Here is a 22,465-nt window from a genome sequence, read left to right on the forward strand (position 1 = left end):
CCGCCGCCGCCACCTCCGCCGGGCGGGCTGCTGTCCTGCGGGAGCCCCGGGCCTGGAAGGCCGAGGCCCTGGCGGAGGCGGGACCCTGTGGAGAGGCCAGGCCCGCCGCTGCGTCTGACCTGCTCTCGGCGGGTGCGCCTCTGGGTCCCCGGGGCCTTGGCGGCCGCCAGCAGCCGCCGGTGGTGCCTGTGCAAACGGACCAGACCGTCTGCCGCCCAGAGGCGCTGGGCCAGCGGGCCGCCAGGGGAGCCGACCTCGCGGCCGCAGTGGGCGCCGCCCCCGAACTGCCCGACGCACAGGGTCTCCCGCCCAAGGGCAACCCCGCCTGTGATCGGACAGACAGAGCGGTGGACACTGGCGCGGCCATGTGGCTGATGCCGGCTCCGGCCCCGTGCCCTGTCCCAGCCTGGAGCGCCCACTTTGATCCTGGCAAAGCCCTGCCCCACCCCACCCAGGGCTGGGAGGGTGGGGGAGGAGCAGGGGAGCGAGGCAGGTGCCCCAAGTGCCAGCCCCGGTCCCAGCCCCACAGGCCGCCCCAACCCCACAGGCCGGATGGAGCTGGTGAGGATCGAGGGGCCCCGGGGACTACGGAGGCCCCTCCATTCACCTCGGAGCAGGTCCCATCTGTAGGCTCTGCACCCCTATAGCTCCTCCCGGTGGGTCAGGCGGCCACACCCACAGCCCCTGCCCCGGACACCTGCCAACCCCAGGGGCAAGGCCGACAGAGCCCCTGGGACAGCTCTCGGCGAGCGGGCGCGTCTCTCCCATCTCAGGAGGACCCGGCCCACCTCCCTCAGTCTTAGAACCAAATAAAGTCACTCAACCCAACTTCTTAAAGAAGTCTGTTTATTGAAAGAATCTGAAAATAGTAATAAGGCTCTCAACAACATTTAATAAACTTTCAGGATATTAACAATATGAAACGTTAAGAATTTACTTCAAAAACCCATAGCTTTCTAGACCATCCCAACATCGTGCTGCTTCAGGGTGGCGGGTGGGCAGGTGCAGGGAGAGCCCACCTGTGTCCAACACCCGGCCGAGTGCCAAGCACCACTGAGGTCCAGGTGCTGAGGTGCCCCAGCAGGGACAAGAGTGGGCACAGCACTCCATCAACACACGGCCACACAGGCACGGAGGGCAGAGACCAGCCATCGAGGCCTGGCCGAGGGTGACCACGCATGTGGCTCTGGACACCTCATTAGCACAAGATTGGGGCGTGCGTCGCTGCAGGGGGAAGACCCTGCCCGCCATCGCCCCGATGTGAGCCCTTCCCTTCTCCCTGTGCAGCTGATGGAAACCCACAGGGAGAAATCCGTTACTCAAAGGCCCCACTGAGGGTGTCTGCTGGGCGAGGGTGCCAAGGCCACATGCAAACTGAGCCTCGGCTCCAACCATGGACTCCACACAGGCTCTGTCCACATGCTTGCACACGCCCCAGCCAGCGGGCCGAGGGAGGGCGATGCTGGAATGATGGGGCGTCCTTGTACCCCAGGGCCCGTATGAAGCATCAGCACTCCCTTCCGCTCCCACACGCTTGTCCCAATCTTCCCGTGACAACTGGGGAGGCCCAAGGCTCTTAAATGAGTCCCCGCACGGCGGCCATGGCGGACTAGACAGGTCCCACCCGCGTCACAGAGCACAGAGGACGAGGCTCCACGGTCGTCCTTGCGCACAGCGTGAGAGTCTGAGACTGCCCGCCGGGCGGGGCCGACTCACTCGTGAGGAATGTGTGGGCCGACCTCACCTGGCCGCCACCAGGCTCCCGGGTGACAGTCACTCTGTGGCCCCGTCACACCAAAGCAGGGGTAGGATTCGGGGCCCATCCGCCCACCAGCCTGTGACCAGCTCCCAAGTGCTCCTCACAGGTGTTCCCCTGGGGGGTGGGGATGGGGGTGCGGGACGGGAGCCTGTGGCCAAAGGAAGACTTAGCTGTGAGACACTTATTTCCACACCAAGGACAGGTCCCCCCACTCTGCTCCCTCTCCGTGTGACAGGCTGACCCGTGGTTTCCTGACAGAGAACACGGAGAGCCCGTGCAGCTCGTGGGATGTGCCTGACTCGCTTACGTGGCTTATATAGAAATGCAAAAAAGGTCAGATTTAAAATGCTAAAAACGGCTGATCCGGCTGACAAAGGCAGATTCTGGGCTCCTTCTCTGGCTACAGACAGAAGACTGGCACCGATGCCTGCAGGGCATGTGACGGGACCACACGTGCAGCGCAGCGGGCGAGGCTAGCTCTCCTCCTCCCCCTCCTCGTCCGTGAAGTGGGCCTGCCGCTTGCGCACGTTCCAGTGCAGACACTGGGCCAGGCTCTCGAACCAGTCGCTCACGGGGTCTCGCACGCAGATGGAGGGGAGCGGGTAGCACGAGGTAGTGATGCTGATGCTGGGGACGCAATGTGCGCGTGAGCCCAGGCCTGCCGGTCAGCAGCACCTGCCGCCCCGCCCAGCAGGACCCTCCCTCAGGCAGGGCCCATCCTCATCAGCGAGGAGCCTTTTCAGACCTGGCTCTCCAGCCTGGCCAGGGGTCCCAGGGGTACTGTTGTATGTCCTGGGACAGAGCCATGAACCCACTCAGCCCACCCCAGTCCCTGGAGGGGACCCCAAGGCGGGTAGGATGAAGAGAGAGCAGACAGGTGCAGCCACGAGCAGCTCGATCTCTCCCCACCAGGGAGAGCAGACCACAGGGCCACACAGCAACCTGCGTGTGTGACAGGCTGCCGACAGGCATGGGTCCCCATGTGACAATGTGAGACAAGGACCCCGTGGCAGGAGGAGGAGGGCAGCAGGCGGGCACACCCCTCACTCCTCACCCTGCTCCGGCCCAGCGCCCACCCACCTGTCTCCATGGCGGATCTCCTGCCTCTTCCGTCCGTCGAAGGACACCCACACGGTGTTCCTTGCTTCCGGTGACAACATGATCTGCAGGGATCAAGCAGACAGGTGCGACATCTCAGAACCCTGCCTTGGAGGGCAGCACCGACTGGGGGGCCTTGGAGGTGCCCACAGCACCCGCTAGAGGCCAAGGCCAGTTCTGGGAGGAGGAGACGTCCACCCTCTGCTGGAACCCAGGGCCAGGCCCTGCTCCAGCTCACTGACTCCACGCAGAGCAGCCCCCACTCCGTGGGGACAGAGCACCCCGAGGGGCGGCCCAGCTCTCAGCGCAGCCCTGGCCCCCTCACCCCCCCCACCCCCCGGCAGTGCGAGCCCAATGGGCAGAGATGAGGACAGGAGGGGGCGACCCTGCGGGGGAACCGGGGGACGAGGCCGCTGGCAGAAGTGGAGGTCAGCACCACGAGCCCCTGGCGACAACTCGGCCTGGAAAGGGTGGCGAGGGCTCTAACCTTGAGTTCGACTCCTGCAGGGACCACGATGGGCCGGAATGACAGGGAGTGGGGACAGATGGGAGTGATCATGATGGCTGGCACGTTGGGGTGGATCATGGAGGCCCCGGCCGCCACCGCGTACGCCGTGCTGCCCGTTGGGGTGGAGACGATCACGCCTGAGGGGCAGTTGCACGCTCACTCTCCATGCGCCCACGACAGACCCGATGCCCACGGAGGCTCACTCTCCATGCGCCCACGACAGACCCGATGCCCACGGAGGCTTACTCTCCATGCACCCCCTGCCCGCGTGGAGTCCCAGGGCGCCCATGACAGACCCGATGCCCATGGAGGCTCACTCTCCATGCACCCCCTGCCCGCGTGGAGTCCCAGGGCGCCCACGACAGACCCGATGCCCACGGAGGCTCACTCTCCATGCACCCCTTGCCCGCGTGGAGTCCCAGGGCGCCCATGACAGACCCGATGCCCACGGAGGCTCACTCTCCATGCACCCACCGCCCACGTGGAGTCCCAGGGCGCCCACGACAGACCCGATGCCCACGGAGGCTCACGCTCACTCTCCATGCGCCCACCGCCCGCGTGGAGTCCCAGGGCGCCCACGACAGACCCAATGCCCACGGAGGCTCACGCTCACTCTCCATGCGCCCACCGCCCGCGTGGAGTCCCAGGGCGCCCACGACAGACCCGATGCCCACGGAGGCTCACTCTCCATGCACCCCCTGCCCGCGTGGAGTCCCAGGGCGCCCATGACAGACCCGATGCCCACGGAGGCTCACTCTCCATGCACCCACCGCACACGTGGAGTCCCAGGGCGCCCACGACAGACCCGATGCCCACGGAGGCTCACTCTCCATGCGCCCACCGCCCGCGTGGAGTCCCAGGGCGCCCACGACAGACCCGATGCCCACGGAGGCTCACTCTCCATGCGCCCACCGCCCGCGTGGAGTCCCAGGGCGCCCACGACAGACCCGATGCCCACGGAGGCTCACTCTCCATGCGCCCCCTGCCCGCGTGGAGTCCCAGGGCGCCCACGACAGACCCGATGCCCACGGAGGCTCACTCTCCATGCGCCCCCTGCCCGCGTGGAGTCCCAGGGCGCCCACGACAGACCCGATGCCCACGGAGGCTCACTCTCCATGCACCCACCGCCCACGTGGAGTCCCAGGGCGCCCACGACAGACCCGATGCCACATACCATCGCCCTGCACCGTGGTGATGAGGTGCCCGTCCAGATAGACGTCCACGTTGGACAGGTAGGAGGAGGGGCCTCTGTCAATCACCACTTCGTTTAAGACCTGGGGGCGGTGAGGCCAGCACACACTGAGGGGCGGAGCAGCCTCCAGGTGGGTCTGTGCTGCTCCTGGGCTGTCTGAAAGGTCCTGAGGGGGGACTCCCCTTGGGGTCCAACCAAAGTCCCCCACCTTCCCCTCCCGAGGCCAGGAGACAGCTGAGGACCAGCTGAGGGACGTGTCCACTGACCTGGTGCTGCATGACCTGCTTCCCGGCCTCCGTGTCCCAGTCCGAGGCCAGCACCCCATTCTCACTGACCCCGTTAGGGATGGCCATCTTCTTCCCTCTGAGCTCCTTCACGACCTTGACCTTCAGCCGGCTCCGGAGAATAATAGCTGCGTTCCCTAGGGACCCGGGCGGGTCACACCTCATAGCAAGCAGAGCCCCCCTTGACCAGGGACCCCCCTTTCTCCTCCCAAAGCGAGAGCAACACTTCTGTCTTTTGTGATAACCCTCCACTGCCACTCGGCACGCAGTGTCCTCGACCTGGGATCTGCTCACACTTCTCGATGTTAGGAAACACGCCTGAGCCAATCAAGTGTAGAAATCGCTGAACCTTGGCGGGGGAGGGGAGTAGGAGGGGGAAGGTGTGGGGTACCTGGTGATGGGAGGAGACTTGAGCGGGTGGTGAGCACCCGGTACAGCGCTGGGGACTGTACACCGGAAACCTGTAGTTCTGTTAACCAGCATCACCCAATAAACTCAATAGGGGGAGGGGGGGTCTCTGAAACCTGAAATACTACGTTTCCCTGAACTCTTTAAAAAACCCCAAACCAAGGGAGAAGATGAGGCCAGGCTCAAAGCTGCTGTGGGTTCCAGAACATTCCGACTCACCCTGTATCACCTGAGTCACTTGGGTCTGAAAGTTCTCAAAGTTGAAGGGGGTCAGGAAGCCCAGGGAGCCCAGGTGGAACGCCATGACGGGAGGCACGCTGCCCTGAGGTCGACAGAGCAGTCACTAGCTGACCAGTTGTTCTGGTCACCCGTGCGGCTGACCAGATGCTCCCCAGGGCCAGTGCCTGCAGGGGGCGGCGCCAGGCCGTGTGACGTGACCACTGAGGTCAGCAATGCCAGGAGGGCCCTCTCCACGGCCTCCAGGCCTGACCTCTGACCCCTGGCTGGGCCATGTAGGAGTGAGGTGGGCTCAGGGCTCAGGACAGCCCACTGGGCTCCTGTGCAGACTCTCCCCTCTGGGGCCACCCAGGGACCCGAACCCCAGGCCCTGGAGGGTCACCCCCACGGCCCCTCCCCCAGCTCCAGCACCACAGAGAAGCGCTGGCTGTCTGCACCCGCATCCGTCAGACTGAGAACCCTGACGCTCCCTGCGCAGCCCTGCAGCGGGAGGCCGCATGGACTCACCTGGAAGAGCGAGGAGGCGTAGAGCAGGGTCCCGTCCCCGCCCAGGCAGATGATGAAATCAATCTGGTTGGAAATGTCGTCATAGTCTAGAAGGCAGGCGAGAGGCGCGTCAGCCGCGGGCAGGGAGCATGACCCTGCTCCCGCAGGCACAGCGCAGGCGCTCACCTTCTCGGAAGGTGCAGAACTTCTTCTTCACGGGCCCGAAGCTGTCGTCACCCACGATAGCAGGGTCTTCTAGAACCTTCTTCTCCACATACACGATCATGTTGTTCTCCTGGGGGCAGAGGGTGCGTCAGCCCCAGAGGCCCAGCCGGCCATCTCAGCGCTTTACGACCAGGGAGACCAATTCCCGCGTCTCGGCTGCGAATCGCCCTCACTGCCCAGATGGCCACTGTGAAGCGAGCCTCCTGCCTTCTCCACCCTGGCTCAGACCCCGGGCCCGTGTCCCCCCAACACCCTGAGGGTCCTGCTGGCTCAGACCCCGGGGCCCGTGCCCCCGACACCCAGGGGGTCCTGCTGGCTCAGACCCCGGGGCCCGTGTCCCCCCGACACCCAGGGGGTCCTGCTGGCTCAGACCCTGGGGCCCGCGCCCCCGACACGGGGGCGGGGGTGGGTCCTGCTGGCGGGATGAGGGGTCTGGGCCGCCGAGCACCTCCATCAGGTACATGCAGAGCTCCTTGAAGGGCTGCAGCAGGCTGGCGTCCCGGATCTTCTTGATGACGAGGACGCTTTTTGGGGACTTGTTCCACGTCAACCGCTGGCTGGCAGGGTCCTGGATGTGCCTGAGGGAGAGGAGCTCTCGCTGCTGCAGGTGCACCACAGGCGTCAACAGCCCTAGGGCCGGGCCAGCCAAGTCCCGAGGGACCGCCTCCCTCCTCCTGCCTGGAAGGCCCTGGCTGGGAAGCTGTGTCTCCCAGGCACTTGCTGCCTGAAGCGCCCAGTGTGCGCCTTTCTGGTCCCTGATCTCCCCGCTGATCTGAGCTTTCAGTCCCGACAGCACCTAGGGTGACAGCCCTGCAGACCCGGTCCCAGACAGACGAGCGGGACCCTTTGCGGGGGGCCCTCACCCTTGCCCTCGCCCTCTCCCTCACCTTCTCCCTCTCCCTTTCCCTCGCCCTCACCCTCACCCGACCCCTCCCTCCATGGGAGCGAGGACACCAGGCCTCCCACAGACACCCAACCCACCCGCTGCGGACTCTGCCCGGAGGCCATCAGACCCGCAGGACCCAGGCTTCCTGCTGACTTGTTCACGGGGTGCAGCCCACGGCACACCTCTGCGTGAGCAACTCAGACGACCCTCAACTTTTACAGCTAAAAACCCCCCTTTAAAGTCAGTCGCAGGATCTGGGGTCAGTGACACGCCTGTGGTAACCGTGGTGAACACATCACTACACGCCTGTGCACCAGAACGCACAGCACCCAGGACCCAATGCACCCGGGCCTGGTGGTGACGAGGGGTCGGTGGTGAGGAGGATGTGCATGGATGGGGGCAGGTGGGAAATCTATGTACCTCTCCCTCAATTTTGCTATGAACCTAAAACTGCTCTAATAATTTTTAAAAATATGTTTTTATTGATTTTTGAGAGAGAGAAGCGGCGATGAGAAAGAACAGCTGCTTCCTGCACGCCCCCTGCTGGGGGCTGAGTCTGAAACCTGCCACGTGCCCTGACGGAAGCGAACAGGCCACCTCTCCGAGCGCAGGATGGCGCTCCACCCACTGAGCCGCTCTGGCCGGGCCAGGCTGCTTAGCGTTTAAACATGTCTCCTTGGCCCTAACCGGTTTGGCTCAGTGGATAAAGCATTGGCCTGCGGACTCAAAGGTCCCGGGTTGGATTCCAGTCAAGGGCATGTACCTTAGTTGCGGGCACATCCCCAGTGGGGAGAGTGCAGGAGGCAGCTGATCGATGTTTCTCATCAATGTTTCTAACTCTCTATACCTCTCCCTTTCTCTCTGTAAAAAAATCAGTAAAATATATATTTAAAATATGCTTTCTCTTTTTAAAAAAATATAAATAAATAAATAAACAAACATGTCTCCTCGGCCACAGGCCACCGCAGGTGCGCGGCCCTCGGGCGGCTCCAGAGCAGATGTGGGAACAGCACCTGGAGGCATGATCTCCTCCAACAAGTCACTCAGATTCTCCAAACAGCCAACGTCTTGCATTTTGGAAACAATTAAAGGAGAAACATATTTGCCCCACCAAGTGTGCGAGTATAATATATGACATTTTCTTTCTAGATTTTTTTACTGAAAAATCAAATCAAGTCAAATCAAAACTGGGCATACTTGCCCCCCCTCCCCATTCTCAAAGGCATTGGAGACACCCACTTGAGCGACTTCTCACTCAGCACCAGAGCCTCCAGACACAGCGACCCCACTGGACGCCCCAGGCAGGGAGCACCCCCGCCACACACTCACATGATGGTCTGGGGGTTCTGCAGCACACAGGCCTTTGGTCCAAAAGTGGTCACTGGGCATGGCCCGTGCAGAGAGCGGGTCCTCCTGTGGAGAGAGCACAGCAGGTGACGGCGTGTGGCTCAGTGCAGCCGGTATCAGCTTCTCGGAAACGCTTTCATCCAAATGACAGCACTTGTCCTGTGTGGTCCCGGAGGACACCGCCCTGGGCTGTCCAGGTAGCACAGCCACTGGAGACACCTGGGCACACCTGGCACCAGCCTCAGAACCAGGACCCACCCCAGAACAGGGCCCTGACCTTGGGGACGGCCTGGAACCTGGGCCTGTGCAGGCTGCCTGTGAGACCAGTCCTCCGCCTACACCTGGGCCTGAGACTGCAGGAAACCATCCCTGGGACCCTAGACGCTAACAGGGACCCCCCCCTCGAGCCGCCTGTCAACAAAGACGACGCTCCTGAGCGCCTCACTTCCCAGGAACTGAGAGGTGACAGAATCACAAGCCTCTGGACGAGGGCACTGCGGCCAGCACATCCTGGGTGCCTCGGTGCCCTCCCTTCTCTCGGCCTTGGGGGACTAGTGCCCGCCCCATCAGGAGGACGCCTGGCTTAGGAGAGCAGGGGGATGCGTCCCCACCACCCCCAGCCTCCAAGGACCTCGCAGGCTCTTCCACAAGGACAGCCACAGGGAGCTGGTCTCACTGCTGAGCTCAGGGCCCCACGCCCTCCTCCCCAGCACACAGAGCAGGCTCCCTCCTGGGCAGCAGCCGCCTGCGCCCAGGTCTGGCTCAGGCTGGAGCTCACAGCCCTCAAGGGCGAGCACGGAGCCACCCCAGGGCTCGGGGACAAAGAGCTTGGAAATGGGTCTGCAGTGGATTTGCTGCGTCAGTGTTTAGCTGGGGCGGGGCGTTCTCCCCTCCCCTGCTGACACCCACAGGCCGACGTGTCCCTGGCCACTGCACCAGAACGAAGGGTGTGTGACACACACCCACAGAGCCAAGCCCAGAGCCTGCTGCCGGGAGCCACACCGCACCTTGTGGCCTGGGTGCGGAAGGTCAGCAAAACTCAGGAGAAAGACACCTGGGAGAAGCTGCCTGGCCCAGAGGCTCCGGGTGCCCTCTCCCCATGTGGGTGAGGACTTTCTACCCAGAAAACCCTGCCAGCACCTGTCGCCGCGCCACACCCAGTGAAGGCGCTGTGGGCTCCTCCACCTCACCTGGCACCGCCATGCGCTACACCCAGGATGCCCCTGGCCTGTCAGACGCGGCCCCGGCTCCAGAGGCGAAGTCACTGTGGCAGCTTCCCCCGGAGCCCTGGTGTTTACTGTTCCGGGAACCAGAGCCGTGCCCCAGGTGTCATCACCTCGCCTGCCCGGCAGGTCGCACGCCGCTCTGCACACTGTGACTCAAGGTCTTGTGCAAGAGCAGCGGCGCCGGCCGGGGGTGGAGGTAGGGACACTGGTCCGACCGCCCTGTGGCTGCGGCGGCCCCGCCAGCCCAGCCGGGAACGGGGCCTGGGCCACACTGAGGACAGAGCTGGGCAGCGCCGAGCACGTGTGCGCGTGCAGCTGGGATGTGCTGGGCCGAGGAGGGCCGTCGTACCTGAACTCCTTGGTGCTCGCCAGGGCGGGCGAGGCGGACAGGCTGCGGGACTTGGCGCGACCCCGGATGGGGTGGCCCACCAGACCGTCCTCATCCCCGTGGCAGGCGGCACAGCGGTAGGAGGACGTGTCTGTGCTCAACCCCCTCCGCACGTTGACTTTCTCAGGCTCCATCTCCATCATCGATGAACAAGGGCTTCGGTCCAAACACCAATCCCTTAATTTAATAAAATAAAGCAATAAGAGACGACGCACAGAGCTGCACCGCTCCTCCCGAAGTGCTGACGGGCCCCACCAGGGCCCGCCCCGTCCCAGGCGCCCAAGAGTGTCCGTGGTTCAATGAATCAGAGGATTCAAAAGGCCAGAAGCGAGAGTGGCGACGGCACTTCTCTCACGAACCTGGTGGGACACAGCAGTTAAGAGAGAGAATCCAGGGGCATTTTAAACGCCTCTCAGTCCAGAAAAGCTGAACAAACGTAACTAAGGCGGCAGCAGGCACACTGGACTCCATGCCCTGCAAGCAGAGCCTGCGCTTCCATCCAAGAAACAGCCACCAAGTGGACCCGTTTCATCCGCGAAGAAAGCCTCAACCTCCGAACCGCATGAGCGGCCAGGAACCCACGGCGGAGCAGAGGCAAAACCCGGGCCACCGGCTCTTCCCACCCACTCGGCGCTCAGCTCCGCGTGGACACAGCACCGGTCAGAAAAGGAAGGCTCCCTGTCAACAGGAAGCCGCAGCCTGGCCGCCGGGATTCCTGAGCGCGAGCGGGAGGAATGCGCTCACACTCTCACCAGGGCCGGGAGTCAAGGAAGCCTAATAAGGCCGGAGAGGTGACAACTTGGATCATGAAGTGCTTTTCTAAGAAAATTCCCGACTGATGAGAGAGAGAGAGAGAGAGAGAGAGAGAGAACAAACACTGACCTCCCCCAGTGCCGGGGCCGTGACCCCGAAGATGTCCCTCCCAGGAGCAAGCGTGGAGGGAGGACAGGCCCCGGCTGAGGACCCCAGGCCGGGGACCAGCAGGGTGAGGCCACACCAGCCTCCACAGGAACAGGCGGCCAGGCCAGGACACACACCGTCCAGAGCAGGGACGCAGCCTCCTCCTCCAGGAGGCAGGGCTGGCACCAGCGGGGAGTGGGGGAGGGGAGGAGGGCGGGGAAGGGGAGGGCTCTGGGCAGGCCTGGGCTGCCAGGGGAGGTCAAAGGTGACGGGATCCCTGAAGGCACCCCACCCCCGCACTGCAGGCACCTGAGGAGCCCTGAGCCCCAGGTGACACTGTCCTGGGGGTGAAAGTCACCGAGAACCAGAACCACCGAGGGTCCGACAGCCCCCTGGACCCGAGGCTTGCAGTCGAGGTGACGGAAGCACCGAGGCAAGATGACGAGACAGAACAGCATCGGAGGCGGGACTGCGGCAGGTGCAGGGCCTTCTGTGTAGAAAGCCTTCAGGAAGCTACAAGAGTGACTACACCCAACAGGCGAGCTCCTCAGCAAGACTGCAGGAGGCAGCGAATGCATACAAACCAACAGCAACGAACACTAAGCTGGGCTTCAGAAACACCAGACCCGGCACTAAAGCACAGCACGTGTAGGGGCACAGCTGACAGTGTGGGGCCTGCTTCCCAGGGTCAGGTGAGCGGCCTGGGCCGGAGCGGGCAGCACACAGCTCGGGCTGGAGTTAACCAAGCTGCACGTGTGAACTTCTCATCAGACAAAAGGCCCGAGACTCGCAGTGGTGGGTGGTAGGGGCCCTGCTGTGGGATGTTTTGCGACAAATACAAACTATCTAAAGTGGGGCACTCCTGCCACTCATACCCTGTGACATGTCAATTACGCCCCAATAAGGAAGTTGCAGAATCTATGCAGAAAAGACAGAAGGCTGCTGACAGGTCAGAGGAAACAAGTGAGGAAGGACAGCCGCTGAGGACGGGAGGGGACAGTTCCCTCAGTCCCCCCCACACTCACAGGCCCCCCCACATCCCCAGCAAACCAGCGGCTTCCCTGTGAGGAAGGACAAGCTGAGCCTACATCCCTCTGGAAGGGGAAGGGACCAGGCCCGCTGAGCCCGGGGGAGAGCAGCGCTGCCGTGAGCTGGGTGTGGTGCCGACACAAGACGGACAGACAGGCCAGGGACGGAGGACACCCCCCGACACCCCAGGCGGCCAGTGGGTTTCAGCAGCGGCGCGGGCGACCCCGGGGAGGCACTGTCCCCTCTGCCAGGGCCGCAGCCCCTCCAGGCAGGCGCATGGAGCTCCCCCCACGCTGGAGGGAGCGCTGGGCAGTCTTAGTGGCCGTGGCTCCAGCGCTGGGCAGTCTCAGTGGCTGTGGCTCTGGCGAAGGCTTTTAAACAGAACACGAAAAGCACAGACTAAAAGAAACCGAACCTCGTTATGACTGAAATCTTTCACCTTCACCAGACGGTTAATACAGGGAAATACACGCGGTGGGTGACAGAAAACATCTGCTAAACACACGTGACAAAGGATTGTAGCAAGAATATGTACAAAAGCCCTAACCGGTTTGGCTCAGTGGCTAGAGCGTCGGCCTGCGGACTCAAGAGTCCCAGGTTCGATTCCGGTCAAGGGCATGTACCTTGGTTGGGGGCACCTCCCCAGGGAACGCCTGCGCCTCCCCCCCAGGTCCCCTCTCCCCCCCCGCGGTCCCCTCCCCCCCTCCCGCTGGGTCTCCCTCCCTCCCTCCCTGACCTACAACTGAAGCTACAGACTCTGACATTGTTCTGCTCAGGCTCTCGGGGCCTAAAAGGTCCCCCAGCCCCTAAGGGCTGCTGCCCCAGAGGCTGGCGCTCAGGGGACAGGCTCGCTCAGGGGTGAGCACTCAACCAGGAGCTGATGCCGCGCCAGGGTGGGGCCAGGAGACACAGGACTGAGCCGGTGGAGCCCCCACTGAGGAGCCACAAGAAGGGGGTCTGGCAAGGAGCCTGGAGGAAGCTGGAGGGTGAGGTCGAAAGGCAGGATTGGCAGGAGGACCACAGCCAGGGACAGGGCTTGACGGTGAAAACCCAGGTGGCTCCCTTACTTCCTTATTCAAACTGCCCAACAGCCACCGCACTGAGCATTGGCTGGCACTTCCCTGGATTAACCCACCCAGGCCTCCCTCGACCCCAGGAGGCCCCAGGAGTCCTCCCTCGACCCCAGGAGGCCCCAGGAGTCCTCCCTCGACCCCAGGAGTCCTCCCACGACCCCAGGGGTCCTCCCTCGACCCCAGGAGGCTGGCACCACAGATGAGAGGAGCGACCCCACATGGGCCCACAACTGAAAGGGTTGTTCAGACCTAAAAACTGAGTCATGGGCTGGCACCCAGAGGCCTGGAGGCCGCCCCCACGAGCGCAGAGGCACCAGCAAAACATGTCAGTCTCCCCTGACCCGCTCAGGGAGGCCAGTCGACAGCCCACAGGCCTGGAGAGGGCCCCGTCGGCCACGCTCCAACAAGGAAATGGTTCGAATTGGGCCCAGTGATGTCTGAGAGCCCACAGGGAAGGTGGCAGAGCATAGGAAAAGCACCTGGGGCAGACACGGGGGACATGACAGGCGTCAAACACCAGGGCAGGCCACCCACCCTGCTGCCCTATCTCCCCCTGCCCACCCCCCACCCCCCAGCGGAGCCAAAACCAGGAGCAGGGACGGGTGGCATGGAACCAGGCAACCACGCCACCGCGCCCCGGGCCAGGTCGCACAGCTGGCATCTGGGCCAACACTCTCAGGCCCCTGCTCAACCACAGCAGACACAGCAGGGAGGCCCAACAGAGCCCCAAGGCCTGAGCTGGCCAAGGGCCCTGGGAGGCGAGAGGACCCTGCAGACGCAGCTCCTCGGCCCACGGAAACAATGCCTGCCGCCTCCCCGCCCAACACTCTGGCCAACAGGCCCGAGGAGCACAGGCAGGGCCGGCATCTGGCTGCAAGGAGCTGACCCGTGTGGAAGGCAGGCCAGGCCGCCCAACGCCCAGAGGTGAGAGAAGCCGGGGAAATAATGCCGATAAAGTGACAACGGAAATGGCTGGGCGTGGGCCGTGGTCACTGAGCCTGCGGCCTGAGCCGGCGGGAGGCTGTAACCCTAGAAGCCTGTGGAAAACGCTCATTCCAAGAAGGGACAGAAATGACCACCTGGTAAGGGTGCTGGGCCTCGATAAGACAAGGCAAATGAATGAATTAAACCCATGATGCCAAAACGTTCAAAATAGTTATAACTTTATAATCATTAGATTTTTGTGTATTTTGTTTGATGTTATGGGTAACATACTCAGAAGAATAATTCATTCGATGTAATTATCATTTAAATGGATGAGGGAGTTAAAGTCTGTAACCAGCCCTAACCGGTTTGACTCAGTGGATAGAGCGTCGGCCTGCGGACTGAAGTCCCGGGTTCGATTCCAGTCAAGGGCATGTACCTGGGTTGCGGGCACATCCCCAGTGGGGAGTGTGCAGGAGGCAGCTGATCGATGTTTCTCTCTCATCGATGTTTCTAACTCTCTATCCCTCTCCCTTCCACTCTGTAAAAAACCAATAAAACATATTTTTAAAAAATTAATGAGATGTAAACATAACAAAATATGTAGAGAGCCCTGGCCAGGTAGCTCAGTGGGTTAGAGCGTCATCCCAGTACACCAAGGTTGTGGGTTCAATGTCTGGTCAGGGCACACACAAGAAGCAACAAGTGAATGCACAAGTAAGTGAACAAACCTCTCTCCTCCTTCCTTCCTCTCTCTAAATAAATAATTAAAGAATTAAATTAAAAAACAACCACGTGGAGGGCTGTGTGCTGAGCTAATGAAACACTACGAGAGGAATCAGAGAAGATGTGAATCGGGGACACCCTGCTCCTGGGCTGGAGGTCAGGCATCACTTCTCCCAAAACGGTCGAATCAACTGTAAAATCCGCACGACAGATGAGCTTCTTCTGAACGGGTAGGAAGTGAAGGCACTCGAACAGCTAGCACCATAAAAAGAACAAGGGGAGGCCCGCTCTCTGATTAAGACTTACTCTCCAGCCCTGGCCACTGTGGCGCAGTTGTCGTCCGCACACAAAGGTTGCTGGTTTGAGTCCTGGTCCGGGCACGTGCTGGGTCCCCGGCTCCCGCGCGCAGGAGGCAGCTGATAGATGTCTCTCTCTCTCTCTCTCTCTCTCACTTCTCCCTCCCTCCTTCTCTCTCTAAAAATCAATGTAAAAAACACACACAAGACCTGCTCTCTAACTGGAACAATCCAGGCCCAGGTCCGGGGAGCAGCCTGAGCCTAGAGACAGGCAGGCCCCGGCCACGTGCTCAGCCGCCTTCTGCTGAAGGCACACAAGCCGCTCAGCGAGGAAAGAACTTCCACAAATGGTCCTGAGAGCGAACAACCTGAACTTCACAGCAACAACCCTCAGCTCCAAGTGGATCGAATCCATCACACAGTACAAGTGCCAACTAGGAAACTGTTACAAGAAAACACAGGGACTCAGGGCCAGAGAGGACTGCTTATACGCGATATAAAAAGCACAGCCCATAAAAGGGAAAAAAACAGATAAACTGGATTTCACTCAGCAACTTGCTCTGTGGGAGACCCGGTCAAGGATTAAAAACAAGCTACAGACGAGAAAACAGCGAACCAGCCAGCCACCAAGGACGGTGGCCAGGGCGTAGATACTCACAAGACACAAGGATCAAATCCACGAGAACTAGAGCCGGAGGAGCGAGCCTGCGAGGCTCCTGGGCCATGAGTGGCCAGGCACCCACCAGGACCACCCAAATGAGGAAGAGCCAGAGAGGGGGCGAGAGCCGTCCTGCGCAGGGGAGGGGTGGGGAGGGAGGAGCGAGCACAGTCCACTGGAAAACAGTCCGGCAGTTTCTTATAAAAACTGACAGACAGCCCAGTACCGGCAGCAGCTGGGCCTCTGTCGCAGAGAACTGTCCTCCTAAAAGCCCGCACGCCGGCCCGGCGGGACTGTTGGGTGGAGCGTCGTCCGTACACAAGAGGTTGGGGCTTGACTCCCAGCAGGACACACACCTCGTCTGCCGAGATGGGCCTAAGAGGAGGCATCAAGCTGAGGGCCAAAGCCAGTCGCAAAGGGCCACAGTCTGAAGGACCCACTCACTGCCCAGCAATCAGCCAGGGGCCGACGAGCCAGAGAAGGGGCCGGGGTGGCTGGGAAGGGCGGGGAGCAGCCACACAAACGCACACACAGCGAACACGCAGGCACACGCGGGAAGACTGGTGGCAACAGCAGAGGGTGGTCCTGCAGGCATTTTCCCACGTCCACTTCCTGGTGCTCCCGTTACTGTGCCCTCCGTGTGGGCGGCAACCCTGGGCGCAGGGCGAGGAACGCTGCTCTCCTACTATTTCTACGGCCTCCTGGGAGTTCGTAAGTATCTCGAAACAGTTGATAAAGTATGGTAAGCCAATCCAAACCACAAAATGCAAACGTACTTATGAACGGTCTATTTATTACACACCAGAGGCCGATGCAAGAAGTCCGTGCGAGAGCAGGCCTCCGCAGCCCGCTGCCTCCGCCCTCGCAGCCCGGCTTTGTCCGAAGGTCGTCCAGACAGCCGTTCTGCTATTCAGCCGTCCAGTCGATTTGCATATTACACTTTTATTATCATAGATTATCTAGAAGCTGTTTGATGACCAGGCAGTAAACTATTTTATAAAATAATCACACTGAATATTTTAAAACTTAAAGTGTTCCCTCCACAGCATACTTTTCTGACAATGGTGAGTCAGGAGCACATTTAACTCAAGTCTGCTTGGTGGCTAACTGTTCTGAAAAGCTGAAATTCTAACTCTATCCAAGTTCATTCAAGCTACTGACAGCAGGAACCTAATTTGAACAAACAACTTCTGCGTGGGGGGAGTTTAAATAGAAAACTGTGCTGGAGCCCAGTAACGGAGTATTCAGAGGCAAAGTGGTGAGGAGACACAGTGAGGTGCCCGAGTAAATGTATAAAAAATGCTGGGGTCCAACCCCAACAGGTCCAAGGGTTCCCAAAGGTGTGGACAGAGTCGGCGAAGAAGGAATGACACGGAGACAGCGTTCAGTTGATCAGCAGCCTAGTCAGGACCTCTAGCCAGGATCTCCAGCCAAAGTTCTGGTGGGGATCTCCAGCGAAGTTCTGGTTAGGATTGGATTAGGATCTGATGTTTATTGTCTTATTACATCTGTATTTATACCAGCCGATTTTAATCCTGTCAATTTCTATTGCAAAGGTTAGGGCATTTCTTATCTCCATTCCAGGGAGTAAAGATTATGTAGCTTAAGCGTGATTGTTTGTAGTTAAAGAGATTAACTACCCGCCTGGCACTTAGTTAAGGGGTTGTATCCCCTCCCTAACCTCAGGGAAAAATCCCCACCTGGGGAAACAACCTTTCTCGGAGAGGTGACCTTGGTTAAAACACATGGCGCTAAGGAGAGCAAACATATTAAGAACAATATGCTATATATGCCAGGTCCCTTGAAACATATGCTGTGCAGATGTTTCTTTCCTGCAGCGACTGTGTCAAGCAGCAAGGATGGACCGGCTTCCGGCAAAAAAACTCAACACAAGTCACACACATGGACAGACAGACGTGAACCTAAATCATGATTCCGGTGTGAGTTTTCCACGTGCACTTGTAGCCCGGCCGGCGGGGCTCAGTGGTTGAGCTTCGGCCTATGAACCAGGAGGTCACAGTCGATTCCTAGTCAGGGCACAGGCCCGGGTTGCAGCTTGATCCCGTGTGGGACGTGATGATTCTCTCTCATCATTCATGTTTCTCTCTCTCTCCCTTCCTCTCTGAAATCAATTTAAACACACACACACACACACACACACACACACACAACATATTTGTTGAAACTGAATAAAAAAGGAAACTTCATTTGGTCACAGAAATGGGAAACTGTCCAACCTCACTAGTCAGTATTGAGCTGGGTGGGGGGGGCTATTACCTTATCTTTTCCTCTCCCCCCAGGCCAGCAAGGATGTGGTGAGACTGGCCCTCACCAAGACTTCTAGAAAGTTCTACGTGGGGCAGGAGCCTGACCTTCAGCCCACACCTTCCAGCACCAGGGACCTGAAGGGGCTTTGTGAGGGGCGGCAGCACCCTCTTGGCAGGTGAGGACACACGGGTCTGCCCAGCCAGCCCTCGCCCACCTGGTCCCCCTGCAGTGAGCGGGCACCCGCACCTTCACCCGTTGTGATACTGCCATCTACCTGTCCTGATGCGTGGAACGCAGAGAACGGCAAGGAGCGGAGTGGGTGCCAACGGGCAGCCACCAGCCACCAGCAGGCACCAGCTGCCTGCACTGGTCCAGCACCCAGGGCCTGAGGCCCTCAGTGGTCAGCAGGGCAGGTGGGGGTGGCGGTGAAGCCCAGGAGGCCGGGGCCTGTGTCCCCCCCCTTTCCCCACCCCCCACCCCCCCCCCCCCCCGCCCAGCCCCCGCTCCAGGGTCCCTCTAGCAGCTTCTGTAACAGTCAGGCCTGCAGAGAAGCTGTGATTTCAGGTCATAAGGAAATCGGCCCCGGGCGGGTCCAGGGTGTGGCTCAGTGGTTGAGGGCCGACCTATGAACCTGAAGGTCACGGTTCGATCCCGGGTCAGGAGTCAGGGGTCAGGGGTCAGGGGTCAGGGCACGCCGGGTGGGATCCCCAGTAGGGGGCGTGCAGGAGGCAGCCGGTCAATGACCCCTTCTCATCACTGATGTTTCTCTCTCTCTCTCCCCCTCTCCCCTCCTCTCTGAAATCAATAAAAATATGTTGGGGAAAGAACACACAAAAAACAACACATAGGCCACCAACTCCCATGAGCACCGTCGGCCTCTGCATTCGGCAGGTTGCACCTCCTCATCCGAACGCCGAGCTCCTTGCTTATCGAGGGCACGGCCTCCCCTCCGCGTCCACCACCCAGGCACCCCAAGAATGCTGCGTGGCCGGCTGGGGGACCCCTCCGCCGTCGCCTGGGGGTGGCACGCGGTTTGGCGCTGGTGACATAACCCCCAGGAGCGCCATCTCGAGGGCCGCCCAGCGCAACCACTGTGAGCGCTGCTCGAGCCTCGCGGCGGGGGCAAAGGTGATGGCGAGGAAAGCCGGGGGGGGGGGGGGGCGGCAGAGGACAGCAAGGCCCGGGGGGCGGGACCCCATCCCGAAGAAGGGCCTGAAGGGCACCGTCCGGCGAAATCGGAGAGCCGCTCCCCGCACCCCCCCCACCCACGGCCCCCGAGGGCGCGGCGAGAAGCGCTGCCGGCCAGCGACGGGAACCGGTTATTCCGGAGCGAAGCGCGGCAGGGCCTGGGGCAGCGCCCGGGCAAACGCCTCGGAGACTGACCGCTGCCCGGGGCCGGTCTCTCAGCGTCCCGCCCAGCAGGGTCCGTGGATCGGCGTCCGGGGTCCGGGTGGGGGTCGCCGCCGCAGGCCCGACACAGATCCGGGAGACCCCGCGTTCCCGGACCCGGCAGCGGCCGGCGCCTCCCGGCGTCCACACCCCCCGACTCTGCGACCCCAGGCGGCGCGGGCTGGGCCGAGGGGCGGCGCGCACTCACAGTTCGCCGCCGCGGGCGCCTACGGGGCCGTCCCCTCGCCTGGCTCCGTCCGCGGACTCCGCCACCCCGCAGCCGCTCGTCGTCGCTAGCCGGCCCCCGGCGCCGCGGCCGCACCCCGCCCCATGGCCACCGGGACCGCGGCGCCGGCCCACCGAGCAGCAATGCCGCCGCGCAGCCAATGCGCACGCGCGCTCCGCCCCGCGCATGCGCCCCGCCTCACCCAGCTCGCCTACCGCGCACACTAGCCCCGCCCCCGCCACGCCCCGCGCATGCGCTCCCTCCTCACCCAGTTCTCCCGGCCCCGCCTACTGCGCACACTAACCCCGCCCGCGCCCCGCCCCGCCCCGCCCCGCCCCGCGCATGCGCATGCGTCCCCCTCACCCAGCTCTCCTGGCCGCGCCTACTGCTCACACTAGCCCCGCCCCCGCCCGCGCGTCCCGGCCCGAGCTCGCAGCGGGGGTGTGGTCCCTGGACACCAGCCCCGCAGGTGACCGGGCGCTGACTCTCCGCAGAGTGACATCGGAGAGTGAAAAGCCAAGACAATTCCTTGGCAAGTAGAATGGGGAAACTGAGGCAGAGAGCTGGACAAACTGTGCAATTTCCCGCCAGGTGCAGGTCACCTCTCTAGAGAAGACATCCAGGCCTCAGTTGTATTTCAGCTCTAGGCCCAGGAAAGCAGCAAAACCAGGTGGGCACAGGACCGGCTGCAATGACTGATGGCCCTGCCCTGCCCAGCCCTGGCGCCAACCAGCCAGCAGGGACGTGACCCTGAAAGGTGCACCTGGAAGCTGATGCGTACCCTGCTGAAACCCTCCCCGCGACCTTCCCAAGACTCCCGCCTGCAAGAGAGAAATAAAAACCCACACGCACGCACGCACGCACGCACGCACGCACGCAGGCGCACGCCCTCTGCCCCTGGGGAGCACAACCGTGCCTGCCAGAAGCCGGTCCATCCTTGCTGCTTGACACAGTCGCTGCAGGAAAGAAACATCTGCACAGCATATGTTTCAAGGGACCTGGCATATATAGCATATTGTTCTTAATATGTTTGCTCACCTTCTTGGCACTATGTGTTTTAACCAAGGTCACCTCTCTGAGAAAGGTTGTTTCCCCAGGTGGGGATTTTTCCTTGAGGTTAGGGAGGGGATACAACCCCTTAACTAAGTGCCAGGCGGGTAGTTAATCACTTTAACTACAAACAATCACGCTTAAGCTACATAATCTTTACTCCCTGGAATGGAGATAAGAAATGCCCTAACCTTTGCAATAGAAATTGACAGGATTAAAATCGACTGGTATAAATACGGATGTAACAAGACAATAAACATCAGATCCTAACCAGAACTTCGCTGGAGATCCTGGCTAGAGGTCCTGGCTAGGCTGCTGATCAACTGAACGCTGTCTTTGTGAGACTCCTTCTTCGCCAACTCCGTCCACACCTTTGGGAACCCTTGGACCTGCTGGGGCTGGACCCCAGCTCGTGCCTTCCCCTCTCCTTCCCCCGCAAGCACGCACCTTCGAAACCCTAAGGGTGCCCAGGAAACAGGCACCCGGGGAGCAATGGGCAGCGGCAGCTCTCCCTGAACCCTGGACTAACCCCCCTGAACTGTCCCCGAGGCCCTCGGTTCTCCAACTTCCCAGTGAGCGGAGGCAGCCCAGCCTACGCCTCCTGTTGCTTCTTCCAAGTCCATCCTTGTTTCACTGTCCCCAACTTTAATAAACACTCCCGATCCCCTGACTCCTGTTGTGAAATCTTTCCTGCACAAAGTCAAGAACCCAACGCCACCAACCAGCTCTAGGCAGGCCCACTCAGAGCCAGGCGCCCTCCCCTGTCTGGTAAAGGAGGATGAGCCCTGGTCCCCACTCACACTTAGGGCTGCCCGCCCACCCCTGCCCCCCACACCTGACTCCTATCCCACTTCACTCCCCTCCCCGAAACCCAGGCAGGCTGACTACAGGCCCCCATGCGTGGTGACACCACCGACGAGGATTCCATGATGACTATGCTTAGAAAGAACATGTTTTGGGAACCAAAACTCAGTGTAAGGACCTACGACAGAACCGCGCCCCGCGGCTGCCAGCACAGGAGAGGGAGCCAGGCCACAGCGCCCGTCTTGTAGCCTCTGGCGAAGCTGCTGCCCCCCCCCCCCCTCCGGGGGCTCTCCCATGGCTTCCTGAATTGCAAGTCACACCCAGTGCATTCAGGAATCCTGTGCCAACAGTGTGCCAGGGACAGGTCAGAAACACGCTGCTGCAGGGTCCCTGCAGGCGGTGAGCGGCAATGCGCGCTGGGTACTGTGACCTGCCTGGTTCCCCGAGTGCCAGCCATCATTCCTCCTCTACGCTGAGGACTCCCCGACGGGGAGCACCCTGACCCCCTGCAGCCACCTGGACCCAGGTTTCCCAGCCCCCCTACCAGCCACCGTCCGTCTTCTCTGGCTGGGACTCCTGGCCCTGTGTCCATGGACCTGGAACACCGCTGGTCGCAGAAAAGGACATGTTCACTGCTGTCCTCGGGCCACTGGGCAGTGGGGTCACCGGGGAGGGTGGAAAGGGGACAAGAATGGGGAAAGTGTGAGGGTATTTCTCAAGTTGTGTAACTTCCCCAACAAGTTGTTTTGAGAACTTTGCTTCCCCGAAGTGGCCACCAGCCACACCCACAGGAGATGCCCTTGGTTGCATTTTGGAATATTCACTCGTGAAAAGAATAATACCAATGTTTGACCTAGCACTGGCCTCCCGAGAACCTTCTAGAGCAGGACCGTCTGCAGAGAAGGCACCACGGCATGAGTCCAGGCGGTGTCACTCACCAAGTGACAAGGCAGGCACCCTTCCTGTGTCCCTTCTCTAAAAGGAACTTGTGCAGGTGCATGTCTGTAACCACGGCAACCCCCCCATCCCCCCACCCCCCACCCCCCCACACACTGGCAGGAACAGGAATGCTTCCTCA

At 61.2% G+C, this 22,465-nt stretch overlaps 1 protein-coding gene across 4 annotated transcripts; it reads right to left on the bottom strand.

Annotated features, from left to right (window-relative positions):
• Positions 1-829: 829 nt before the first annotated feature.
• NADK (NAD kinase) lies at positions 830-22,037 on the bottom strand. 4 transcript variants are annotated; one of them, XM_070403862.1, is made up of 12 exons: positions 21,932-22,037; positions 10,006-10,221; positions 8,413-8,496; positions 6,646-6,775; positions 6,159-6,267; positions 5,994-6,079; positions 5,469-5,571; positions 4,824-4,978; positions 4,540-4,639; positions 3,345-3,502; positions 2,840-2,922; positions 830-2,386 (listed from the first exon to the last, which is right to left on the bottom strand). In XM_070403862.1, exons 1-12 carry the CDS (start codon positions 22,012-22,014, stop codon positions 2,233-2,235), a joined length of 1,461 nt encoding a protein of 486 aa, XP_070259963.1. In that variant the 5' UTR covers positions 22,015-22,037; the 3' UTR covers positions 830-2,232. The 4 variants fall into 4 exon arrangements, with proteins under 4 accessions (XP_070259963.1, XP_070259965.1, XP_070259966.1 ...); XM_070403864.1 differs by lacking the exon at positions 21,932-22,037 and adding an exon at positions 19,516-19,680; XM_070403865.1 differs by lacking the exon at positions 21,932-22,037 and adding an exon at positions 10,927-11,062.
• Positions 22,038-22,465: the final 428 nt, after the last annotated feature.

Source organism: Myotis yumanensis, unplaced genomic scaffold (assembly GCF_028538775.1).
Source record: "Myotis yumanensis isolate MYYU_CA2020_CCGP unplaced genomic scaffold, mMyoYum1.0.hap1 SCAF_2, whole genome shotgun sequence".
Lineage (NCBI taxonomy): Eukaryota > Metazoa > Chordata > Mammalia > Chiroptera > Vespertilionidae > Myotis > Myotis yumanensis.